Source organism: Pocillopora verrucosa, chromosome 9, assembly GCF_036669915.1.
Source record: "Pocillopora verrucosa isolate sample1 chromosome 9, ASM3666991v2, whole genome shotgun sequence".
Lineage (NCBI taxonomy): Eukaryota > Metazoa > Cnidaria > Anthozoa > Scleractinia > Pocilloporidae > Pocillopora > Pocillopora verrucosa.
This window is the reverse complement of record NC_089320.1, coordinates 10,522,254-10,534,565: the sequence shown is the minus strand read 5'-3', so window position 1 is coordinate 10,534,565 and position 12,312 is coordinate 10,522,254. Positions and strand designations below refer to the sequence as shown.

At 38.0% G+C, this 12,312-nt stretch overlaps 1 protein-coding gene across 3 annotated transcripts in view; it reads right to left on the bottom strand.

Moving 5' to 3' along the window:
- The window catches only part of LOC131793866 (galactose-3-O-sulfotransferase 2), a 13,833-nt gene extending 1,521 nt beyond the window's left edge, over window positions 1-12,312 (bottom strand). Inside the window, exons 1-7 of one of the 3 annotated variants that reach the window (XM_066172785.1) lie at window positions 11,937-12,312; window positions 10,851-11,358; window positions 6,661-7,023; window positions 2,638-5,448; window positions 1,804-2,085; window positions 981-1,251; window positions 70-271 (exon numbers count right to left, since the gene is read on the bottom strand). In XM_066172785.1, coding sequence (XP_066028882.1) covers window positions 70-271; window positions 981-1,251; window positions 1,804-2,085; window positions 2,638-2,810 — 928 coding nt within the window. In that variant the 5' untranslated portion in view covers window positions 2,811-5,448; window positions 6,661-7,023; window positions 10,851-11,358; window positions 11,937-12,312. Of the gene's footprint in view, window positions 1-69; window positions 272-980; window positions 1,252-1,803; window positions 2,086-2,637; window positions 5,449-6,660; window positions 7,024-8,387; window positions 8,527-10,850; window positions 11,359-11,936 lie in introns of those variants that run through there. The other 2 variants (XM_066172786.1, XM_066172784.1) reach the window with 2 other exon arrangements.

Here is a 12,312-nt window from a genome sequence, read left to right as displayed (position 1 = left end):
CTCATCAAAACTCCAGCAGAAAAATCATTCAGATAAATATTTATGATCATGTCTCGACTTATCACTTACCATTTTTTACCATGTTAATGTTGATATCAAATCGTGGCTCCTGATGAAGATACTGTAACAGATACTGCTTGGGTTTGGTCAGAAATGCATCAAATGGGTCGCTGTAGTTGTTCATACCGAGCAAATCATCAATTTGATATCCGTAGAAGACAGATTCAAAATGATCTGTTGGTTTCCTTATAACTGCGATGTAGTAAGAGTCCTGCAAGAATAGTTATTGGGTCAATGAAACAATGTATTGAGTTAGTGACTGTTGGGAAGATGGGAATCAAATTTAATTTTGTACTGAATCCAGTACGGTTCAAACTTACACGGCTGCTCTTACAATTTATTCTGGCGCTGATTGGTGTGTTGGCTTCAGAAAGATTCCAAATTTTATTAAAAAATAGCCAAAAAAAAAAAAAAAAGAAAGAAATTTGATATACCATAAAAGAATGTGAAAGGCAAGACAAACAAAGAAACAACCGAAACAACAAGAAAACAAGCTCCAAAGCAAAACAAATAGATATACAATAAGAAAGAAAGTGAAAGGCAAGTAGACCGACTAACAACAAACAAACAAGCAAGTAAACAAGCACAAGGGATAGAGCTCGTAGGTATGAAATATGACCTTCTTTTAAAGCTGCTGTGTGATAAGGAAAATATCTTCAGCGAAAGGCCCCATATGGATGTGTATAATTCAGTCTTAAGCTGGACTAATGAAAGTCATTTTACGCCAAGATCGGTGAGTGGTGGGAGAATAAATCACTCAGAGAGCAATTAGTTTTGTCAACGTCAACGACTGGATGGAAGTCCCATTTTCAGCGTTGTTATGGAATGCAAAGTGGCGCATAAAGGAGTCAACCTCTATCTCTACTATTCCCCAAAGGCTGCATAATTATTTGAGTCTGTATCAGGCAAGTATTAGTTACCTTTGGCATGAAGGATGCTATTGTATCTGGGCTGTATCTGGCATTAATGAGTAAGTTTGGAGCAGTTGAATTAAGGTACTTTTTGTCCACGTAGCTTGGATTAAAGTGTAGCGGCCAATAGAAATCGTAGCTTTTCTGTTTAGGAAGAGCAAAATCCAGGTCGTTCAAGTCGCCATATCTGTACAAAATATTGGCAAGTGTTCCACTCCCAGTTCGGTGAGTCCTTAAAAGCACTAAGTTCACGAATGGACCCTTTAAGGCACAGGGAATCCTAAAAAAATGAGCAGAGAAGAAGTTTTTAAAAGTCGAAATGCGGTGTCCAGTGTTCAGTCGTAAATTTGTGTCTCATAGCTCATATGCTCTTTACAGATCGATGTTCAAAGGGTAGCTCCAAGAAATTGCTCCATGCAAAATCTAATATGGCCACTACCTGAAGAGACTACGGCCTTGTTCAGTTGCAGTATTTTGCATTAATTTAATGGAATTTAATAAGTTTAAATGGAGTTTACCTTCTAAAAAAACATCGAGAACGGCTGATTTGATCTGGATCGTCTCAGTCGTTCTTCACGCTTGGCTCAGATGCAAATGCAGTCCCCATAGCCGAAATAGTTTTATCTATGCCATGCATGATTGAGCCAAACCATGCATGCTCCTAGCTGGAGATAGGTTTGGTAATTGAAAAAATTCAGTTAATCTTATAAATTTGTCGGCTTTAATTCTGCTTAACTAAGGTACCGCGACCACTGGGGACCTAGGACAAGTTTATGGAATGACTTACTCCAAATCAACCTTTATTTTATCAGACTATGGATTAAATTATTACCTCTTGGGTTCTTCCTGGACCTCATCCCATCCCATGTTGTAGTCAATACTTTCGTCTCGCTCAGCGTCACTTTTAGCATCGGTTTCGTCATAAATATTCATAAGACTGTCATTGCTCACAGATCTCGTCTGTGAGCTGTCACTTGAATTATTACTGTCCGCGTCGAAGTTTTCACTGGTTTTGTCAATTACACCGCTTTTTGCTTCAATGTAGTTGGATTCCTCTGAAGAGTCCAGCGCTAAACGATAGCCTTTCTTATCCAAGTAAACAAGCTGTGAAGGGCTATATCAAGTACATTGAAAATAGGTCAAGGTAAACTAACATTGCCATGTGACAACTTGTCATATCATCTTGTTTATGATTCGATCACGTGCTTTCCGGCGTCAGTGCCTCGATCACGCGCTTTCCGGCGTCAGTGCCTGTTTAACGGACTAATGGACCGAAAAGAAAACTTATTATTGCTGAACGTTTCTTGCAATAGGCCACTACGTTTGTTCCTCTTTTGTCAATAAATCATCTGTAACACTAACTCTATTTCCGAGCAGATGGGCATTTTTTCACAAATAGAGGTGTTCAGGCATCAATAAAGGGACAAGTGAATAATGTGTGGTAGACCTGCAATGAGTTTTTTTCTACTTTAGAATTCACACGCAAACAAAAAACCTTATATCTGTGGCTGATTTTGCTTATAAACGGTGATACATATTACGGTTGACAGCCCCGTACGATTTGACTGAACGACCCGTAACAATTTACTTGACACGATCCGATCATTTGCTTTAATTTTCTAGGTATCTATCTCTGCTCTTTTGTAATAACATGATACGTTCTTACCTTACAGAGAAAAATTCAACGTATTTGATATCAAAAGCGTGGTGATCTCCATCTCCCTCTTTGTCTTTGTTTTGATGAATCACTTTTGTTCTCGACGTCAGATAGAGTAGTATTAGAAGACACATAAATAAGCCTCCAACTACCCAGGGAAAGTAAGAGTTTCGACTCCTCATCGCTTTGAACCTATGTTTTCGCTACCCAAGCATGACATTTGTAACAGTTTCTTCACAACAACGCCGCGTATCTTTTCAGTAATTTTAACTTAAATGTTTATGTTACGCGAGGCTGCTCATCAGTAAACAGCGTAGCGTAGAAGCAGGTTGTGCTGGTGTCGCATCCAAAAAACTACAACGGTTTCTAAGTACTACTGGTATCTCTGTACACACAGCCGTTCCCATTAACTGTCAAAAAAAACTCATCCACATAAAGAAATGTGATTCTCTTCAATTTAAATCTCAGTTATTGTCGTGGTCCAAAGCTTTCCAGACTCCGAGCAAAAATCTTAAACCAAAACAGGCGAACGCCTCTTCTTGATTTTTAAGAACTCGAGAAACACGTCTCCAATTTGAAGATTAATTACGTTTGGTATAAACGGTTGAGGTTCTCCGAATTAATCAGTTCGACTCTCACTTAAGGTCGCTCTCTCAACCGCATTTGTACGAGGAACTCATATCCTGCCAAGAGTTTATCTTTTAAATGTTGACCAGCGGCTTTCCAGTATTTCAGAGCTGCACACAAGAAAAATGGTTTGCTTGTATCAGACAAGGACCTGGTAAAGGACATTTTCATTCAGTCTTTCGAATTGAAATTAAAGAAAGTGAAAAAGAACTTCTTTAGGGTGATTGGCAACCGCGAACTATTTTTGATGTTAGGTGACACCTATTCAGTCTTGCTTTGCTTTCCTCATTCTATTCTGTAAACTCTATCTATTTTTTGTTGACTTGTTATTAAAAATACTGGAAGAATGAAAGGAAAAGTCTTCGAACGAAGATAGACAGAAGGAGAAAAGACTTTTGCTTCATATATGCCCATTTCATTGATTATATATGTGTGTTAACCCCTTAAGCCCTAAGAGGAACCAGAATCTGATATCTCCCTACAGTAACACTGCTGAATCATTCATTAAGATCATGAGAATAAAGGAAATGATCACCCACCGGTATGAAGCTTTGATCACTAAACAAATTCTTCTTATGGGTACAATAGGATATATGTATATAGAGCAGTATGGAGAACTTACATATTGATGTTAGGGTGTAAAGACTTAACGGAGTCATGTCACGTACTGCTAGGACTGTGCAAAGTATTCATAAAATGAGCTATTCAGGGATTTTGTGGAATTCGAACTCGCGACTTTGAGATAACATCGTATTACTCTTTACCGTTAAATCAACGAAACCATCAAGCTATGTACAACAGAACCCGCGTGGATCGATGACGTTTTAATTTTCCGTTAAATTGAAAGATTTATTTCAGTCAGTAGCATGGGTGCAAAGTTAAACGAGTTGAACTTCGTGACAGTAGAGACGCTGGCAACACAAGCCTTTCAATTTCACAGGGGCTTCATAGATTGAGATTTCTTTTCAACAATTTTGGTGTCGCAACATTCACATCTTCGCCCGCTCTATGGATGACTCTTAGTAAAGTGTTGGCAACTTGATATAGTTCATAGGTATATTCTTTAGTGAAAATTGTTCAGATACATTTAGAAGTATGTGTCTTATAGGCGAAATATTTAAACATTTCTCCATATGTAATTATTTGAATAGCAGGGAGAAACAGAAGCAATAAGCTCCCCCTTTGAAATCACCGCATGAACGGCTAGTTAGCAAACTACAATTTCGAAATGAACATAGCGACACCTTTTTTGTCATCGACCAATTTACGTGGGCTTTGTCACAGTTAGTCCAGTAGATAGCTGCTAAGCGAGATAAGGCAAATTGTCGGCAAAAATCTAATTTTCAACTTTTAATGACAATAAAGTAGCAGTCATATTAGTGCGGGAAGATGGTGGCCCCATGATTACCAAACGGGACTCGAAAGGTGCTAGTTTGAGTCCCGTCTGGGTCACTACGTCGTGTTCTAGAGTAAAATATTCCACACTTACGGTGCCCCTCTCCGTTCAGGAATTAGAAATGGGTATCAGCACCCCATCCAAGTGAATACACCTGCTATAAGTTACTTGACGCTACAACAAAAAGAACTGTTGGAAAAAGTTGATACAGCACTCGATTTAAATCTATTTTAAGCCTGTAAAGGGATCCAAATCAGGTAGATTATCTTATCCACAGCATGCCAGAGAATTCCTCTGTCATCCACAGTCCTTAATCAGGATTTCAAGAGCCATCCAACTTGAGAAAATTGAAAATTTTTATATTGTAGTCCAGATAAATGATCAAATCTTAGAAGCAATTTGGTATGCGTTGTGCACTGGAAAAACTTGGCCAGAATATGATTACCTGTGCAATCCGTGCTATTCCTACGCATCTTTGTTTAACATCATTTCCTGAACAGTTTATTTTCGTGCGTTTAGGTTTTTATTCCCTATAAAGCTATTATTTTTACTGGCTATTTTGATGAAGGAAAATTTAAACGGAAAAATGACTCACGATATTTTTATGTCCAGTCTTATGTTAAGTGACGTACATTTGATAAGTTAACCTTAGCAGTTTTCCCATCTAGAGGCATATATTGGATCCAGCGAACACCACAATCTGTGGTGATTAACACTGCTGCAACAATTGTACGTCACGCCATTGTACTGGAAGGGAATGGCGCAGTACTTTCCCGAAGTTGTTCGACGATGGCAAACTAAGTAACAAATAACAGCTGTAAGTGACCAGTCCGGCCGGGCCATGGACAGTTTTATTTATACCATGACGTTATGAAACATGGCGTTATGGTTCAAATTTTTAAAACTTAGGCTAGCCCCACATTTTAATACCGCATTTTTGTCTCTGACATTTATGGCCCTTGGTACCCGGTTCACTTGAAAAAGCACAAAAAGAGCTTCACGTCAAGAGCAGTTTGAATGGTGTCGGTTGAAATTTGTGGGAGCAATCACAGTTTAAAGTCGAGCTGCGATGACTTGTGTGGGGCGGTTGAGGACACATGCAATCACTATCATGAAAATTTTAGGTATGTACGATCTAATCTACGTTGGTTTAGTCCGAGTGCACAGCCGTTATTTTTGTGACTTGTTGTCTTAGGCCGTCATAGTGTCATGGCTTCTTCCAGCTATCGATTTTCGCAGTATTCCTAAGGATTTCACCCCGTGGATGATCAGCTCATGGATGATCATATCTCATTCTTGAGAACAGTCTTTCGGCTTAATGACAGAGAACTGTCAAGTAGGACAAAGCTTATTCAAAACTGAGCTTTCGGTTCAATTTAAGATAATATCGACTAGGGTTCTGAAAAAATCGATCCCAAACGGGTTAGCTCGGTGTGCAAACGAATGCTTTATCGAGTTCGGTAAAACTCAGATCAACAAAAAATTATTACGACCTTAAGCGATTATTTTTTGTCATCATCGTGAGCAAGACTTCCCATGTGTGTGGGAATAAATAAAGCAAACAAACAATTGGCGGTTTAAGCTGGTCGAAGAGTGTTCCGTGAAATTCTCGTATAACTACTTCTAATACAAAACATATCATCTAACATTAATGTAGAAATTCCAGATGAGATTGAAATAAAATCAAAACAAAAGATCTAATTAGCAGAACTCACAATAGCTCAGCAAGTGCGTTTTAAAACTGTGCCATTTCTTAGCCTTCCTCGGCCATATTAGTTTGCTCTGGTTTTGTTCAGACCAATCATACACGGGAAATGGTATAGACAACTTTCATGTCAAAGTTAACAGATCTTGTTCAATTCAAGGCCGACATATGACTTTCTCAACTGTCTTAGAACTCGCCAAATACGGAAAAGGATACTACATTATTTTGTAACTGGTTTAAAATTATGACTGATGGCTTGTTGCTAAGATTCTCTGACTAGGAAAACATCAGCAGTAAGACTTACCACATTTCATCTCTAATGGGGAGCAATATAACCCCGAGCCACATTCCGAGTCTCGGTTGCACAGGTATGGTCTAAGGATATTCTCCATGTAGTTTGAAAGTGCAAATGAAATCATATCCTTCGGATGGGAAGTATGTGTCTTGTCATTGAGATCGCATATTTTGTGCTTCTGATAGAAATTAATGCTGTGGCAGTCGGGATAATCCACGCACAGTAACGCACATTCTTCTATCCCCTCAACTGGTCTGGTCGCAATTGTGTGGTTCTTCAGGACTCGTCCTCGTATAGAATAAGATGCGTCACACCGATTCGCCGATGTTGTAGGAAACCAATAGATTATAATAAGGAGGCCAGTCCTCATTCCTGTAGAAAATTAAAAGTATCGAAATCGCGATATTTTACTTTAGTTATTCACCGTCGTGGAGGTGAATAGGGGTGGAAATTTTATGGAGCTGCGAAGTGGCTCGGAAAGTATCCACGACTTCCATAGACGCTGAGGTAGATAATTGTTTTTGTATATACTGACATCGAAAACATATCATCCATTCATTCCGGTTAATACACCGCAAAATGGTCGGAAATTGAACTCTTGACGCGCGATTTTGTCTCTTTGACAACTGCTCGGAGATAAAAATGCTTGCTAATAACTTCCGAACTAGCCAATTAACACTCGTGAAAAACACTATTTACCCATGAGGATGAAATACTGATGATTAACATTCCTTTTAGAAACAAGAGACAACTTTTTGAAGACATGTTTCTAATTGGGTTTTTTTTTTTTTCGATTGGACCAATGTCAATGTTTATGACAATGATAATCATGCCGGATAAAGGAAATAAAAACTTGGGTCATTGCACTGTAAATTCCAAACAGGGACATGAGAGGTCTTTCATTTCTTTCATTGTCCTGGCAACATGCTGAAATCACATTTCACCTCGTTAATATTTAAGTATTACGTGTCAGGTGTCGCACGCGCCTTGCTACATAATCATATTTGTTTTCTATTGTGCTTCGATAAAATACAAAGTGTCTTGAATAAATAGAGTAGAATATTTATTTCCTCTTCGATCATGCTATCACAGAAGCACACTTTTCTGACTTTCAGCAAAATAATTTTCATGCTATTTAAGTAAAGAGTATTTTTATGCTGGTGATATAGTTTTTCGTTTACCGTTCCCAAAATAACTTGAAATGTTTGTTTTCATGTCACCCTAAGTGATATGCTGGTAATTCTGTTTTTGCAGCATAGTGGATAAGAAGAGTTCAGATTCAGCGAACACAATTTATTTTAATCTGACACCCTCATAATGTCGGACTGTAGCGGGTACAACTATATTACAGGTTTCACAGAACATTCTCGTCCTTTTTTCCAATAATATACTCATAGAGAGATTTTACTGTATGCAAGAGTCGGAAAGTATATCGACTGTAGGACGAAAATTTATATTTCAAGGAACCCAGATGTTGGTGTTTTGATGCTTGGGCAATGGAAGACAATATAGCCGAAACGAGTATAAACGAAAAGAGGCTAGTGAAGGATAGCGAAAAAAATGCAGAAGGACAAATTGGTACAATCAATGCATTAAGTGAAAACTTCCCTTTCAAAAAACTAAGAAGAATTCTTGTCAATTCCCAATACTTAAAATGTAAGAAAAATGGCACCGAGAACTAATCTAAAAAATAAGTGGATTAAAAGTAAGAATAAATAATAACGAAATGATCTTACCACCCAAATGGGATAGTAGATATTTAAGAAGTTCGAACAAGTAGAGACGGCAACCACGAAATGAAGTACCAACTGTTGGCAAGAGCATTTTGATTTTGAAGTCTTTAGCCTGCCTCCTGGATCGCTTGGACGAAGGGCTAACGCTCAGCTTTTAAACTCTTTACGGTGGCCAATTACCTGTTATACTCTCCCACTGACGCAGCACCACAGTATCTTTAGAAACTTACCCCTTTTATTCATGTTTTTTTTATTGCCTTGGCAATTTGTTGAAGTCATAAATGTTTTATTATACTTCGCTAAAATACAGGGTGTCTTGAATAAATAGAGTAGAATATTTATTTCCTTTTTTTCGGTTACGCTATCATAGAAGCATCTATTTTTGACTTTCGTCAAATAATTTTCATGCTTTTAAAATAAAGAGCATTTTTGTGCTGGTGATATCGTAAGTCATTTTTCCTCTGATTATACACCTATCATCGGCCATCCCCTGGGGGGGGACCCCGGGCATGGGTGGGGACTTTGCAAAGGACCCTGTCAAAGTTCTTATTTTCCCCCTCCTAGGTGGGGACACAGAGGAATTAAATTTCCCCTCCCTGAGGGGAATCACCTTGAGCAGCTTGAAACCTGACAAGAAAACAGTACTTTATACCCTTAACGAAATGTCATGTTTTAATAGTGCTTACATGTTCGTAACAATGCAAATTTCAATGTACTGCTAAATACAATTACACAAAAAATAGCGGAAATAACACGATGGAAATGGATTTACATTACAATACCTGCGCCATCCGCCGAGGTCGCCATCACAAACACGAGGAGAAAGGTGGACCACGTTCTTCTGCACAGCGGTCTTCATTTTTTTTTTGATTTTTTTTTTTTTTTAATAGTATCTCTTTATTGCGCCGTACTCTCCAAAGGGAGACGTTAGTCTACTTACAATAAAGTTCAATAATACAATATGAATAACATAAAACGATAACTTTACCATATCCGAATACAATACGTTGATTGAAAAGCTATTACTGCTAAATTACATTTGTGCATTGAGACTTTGATACATTAAATGAGGAACTATAACAAAAGTGAAAAAAGAAAAAGAACGTAAGGAGTATTGTTTGAAGTGTTTTGGTGGGAGTTTCACTGTTGGCAGGTGTACCACTAAGTTTTTTATTTATTTACTTTTTTATTATTTAAATTTTGTTTTTATTTTATTTTGTATTTTTTAAAGAGAGTTGAGATATTTTAACCGCATTTGTCAGGAGCTAGTTATTGACGGTATTTTCAATTAGGTCCCTTTGGTGAACTGCATTCACAAAGTCGTGGAGGACAATGGGCTTGTTGTTAAGTTTACAACTATAGATATAATAACGCATGAATAGTGTGACGTAGTCGAATTTCTTGGTGGTACTATTCTCGTTTAAGTTGGAGGTAATTCCGAATAAAAGTTCCTCCGTAGTTGGGGAGAACTGTGAATTGTACGTTGTGTTAAACCACCGAATGACTTTCTGTATGAATGATTTCGTAAAGGGAAGACAACTTTAAATTGACCTGTTTCGTTTGCAAAGTCCCCTGTTTTCCCCGCGGTGCAAGGCTTTTGGAAAACAAACCTCCTTTATTTCCCCCGCCTCCAGGGTAAGTTAATCGTTCAAATCCCCGTATAAGTCCCCATTCAACATTGAATTTGCCCGGGGTCCCCCCCCCCCCAGGGGATGGCCGATGATAGATGCATTACATTTAAGCGGCGCAGACACCAGAATCGAGCCTCTATGTACCACTGAAGATATATGAAATGAAAGCAGCGTTGAGCTTTTGAAGACGTTTCGTAACATTTTATTGATAGGATAATTGCTAGCTAGCCTACGTATTAGAAATAAATAACATCTGCTCCGAAGTGAGAAAGACGTCTTTGTGTCTAAAATTAAACTGGCCAGATGAGTTTTTCTGAAATTTCATTTCCCGTTCCCAAAATAACTTGAAATGTTTGTTTCCATGTCACCCTAAGTGACATGATGGTAGCTCTGTTTTTGCCGCAGAGTGGATAAGAAGGGTTCAGAGCTTCAGCGAACATAATTTATTTTAATCTGACACCCTCATATTGTCGGACTGTAGCGGGTACCACTTATAATCATAGAGAGATTTTACTTTATGCAAGAGTCGGAGAGTGCATCGACCGTAGGACGAAAATTTATGTTTCAAGGAACCCAGATGTTGATGTATTGATGTTTGGGCAGTGTTAAACAATATAGCCTAAACGAGTATAGACGAAAAGAGGCTAGAGAAGGAGAACGAAAAAGCGGATGTGAAAGGACAAATTGCTACGATAAACACGCTTAACGAAACCTCCCTTTCAAAAAACTAAGGAGAATTTTTGTTAATTCCCAATTCTTAAATAGTAAGAAACATGGCACCGAGAACTAAATCTAAGAATAAAAGTAAGAATAAATAATAACGAAATAATCTTACCTCCCAAATGGGATAGCAGATATTTAAGAAGTTCGAACAAGGAGAGACGACAACCACGAAATTAGGTACTAGCTTTTGGGGAGAGCATTGTTGATTTTAAAGTCTCTAGCCTGCCTTCTGGATTACGGATGAGCGCGGGTAAATTCATCAACACGTATAACTTCCCATGTTTACGGATGTTTCTTAATGAAATTTTCATTGTTAGACTATACAATTTTATAACAAGACGATCTAAGATCGTAAGTCTGGCTACAAGTAGACGCTTGAACAAATACGTAAAAGCTGAATACTGTAAACAAAAATACTCCCTGGTTCAAATTTCGAAACTTTTTACTTGTTTACGTTTCCAGAAAGCTTTTAAAACGGCAGCTGGCTGTTATTTTGAACCCTGAAGATAATACCGGAAAACAATGTAGATCAGAGTATTCAATCATGATTGCTTACAGGGCTGATAACTGACTCATCTTTCAGGCTGATAAAAGAAATGATAATCGAGTGACACTGCCACCTGCCAAAAAAATTATTACGTTTGTAAAGATTCCCGCTTTCAAAGATTCCTCATTTTGAAGATTCCCGCTTTTAGAGATTCCCCGTTTTAAAGATTCCCGCTTTTAAAGATTTTCCTTTTTAAAGATTCCCGCTTTTAAAGATTCCCGCTTTTATAGATTCTTGTGAGACCTTCGCTAAATCATTTGATTCTTTTGCTATTTTGAGTTCGCGGAAAAACTTGTTTGGAAATATACGCTCATTACACAAGCCATCTTTTAGAGCACAGTCAAGGCTTCTTTACCTGTTAAGTATCAATCATAATATTCTCCCTTTCAGTTTTAAGTCAGCACAGCTCTGAATATTTGTTTCAACTCAGTGGTGGGCAAAAACGTTTACTTTACGTTTCCTGTTTATCATAAAAGGGTCGCTTGCCACTCGTTTGAGTATGTTTTCGAAAATAGATGCTTATTTTGAATAATTAAATCAAATATTAGAATTAAGATAACCTATGAATGAATACAGACCAATTTGAATGTGATGTGTTCTAACGCGGGGTTTCTATCTCTATTCTTTTGTTATAACACGATACGTTCTTACCTTACAGAGAAAAATTCAACGTATTTGATATCAAAAGCGTGGTGATCTCCATCTCCCTCTTTGTCTTTGTTTTGATGAATCACTTTTGTTTTCGCCGCCAGATAGTGAAGTATTGGAAGACACACAACAAGCCTCCAACTACCCAGGGAAAGTGAGAGTTTCGACTCCTCATCGCTCTGAACCTATGTTTTCGCTACCCAAGCATGACATTTATAACAGTTTCTTCCCACAACAACGCCGCGTATCTTTTCAGTAATTTTAACTTAAATGTTTATGTTACGCGAGGCTGCTCATCAGTAAACAGCATAGCGTAGAAGCATGCTGTGCTGGTAAACGCTTGAGGTTTTCCGAATTAATTAGTTCGACCCTCACCTAA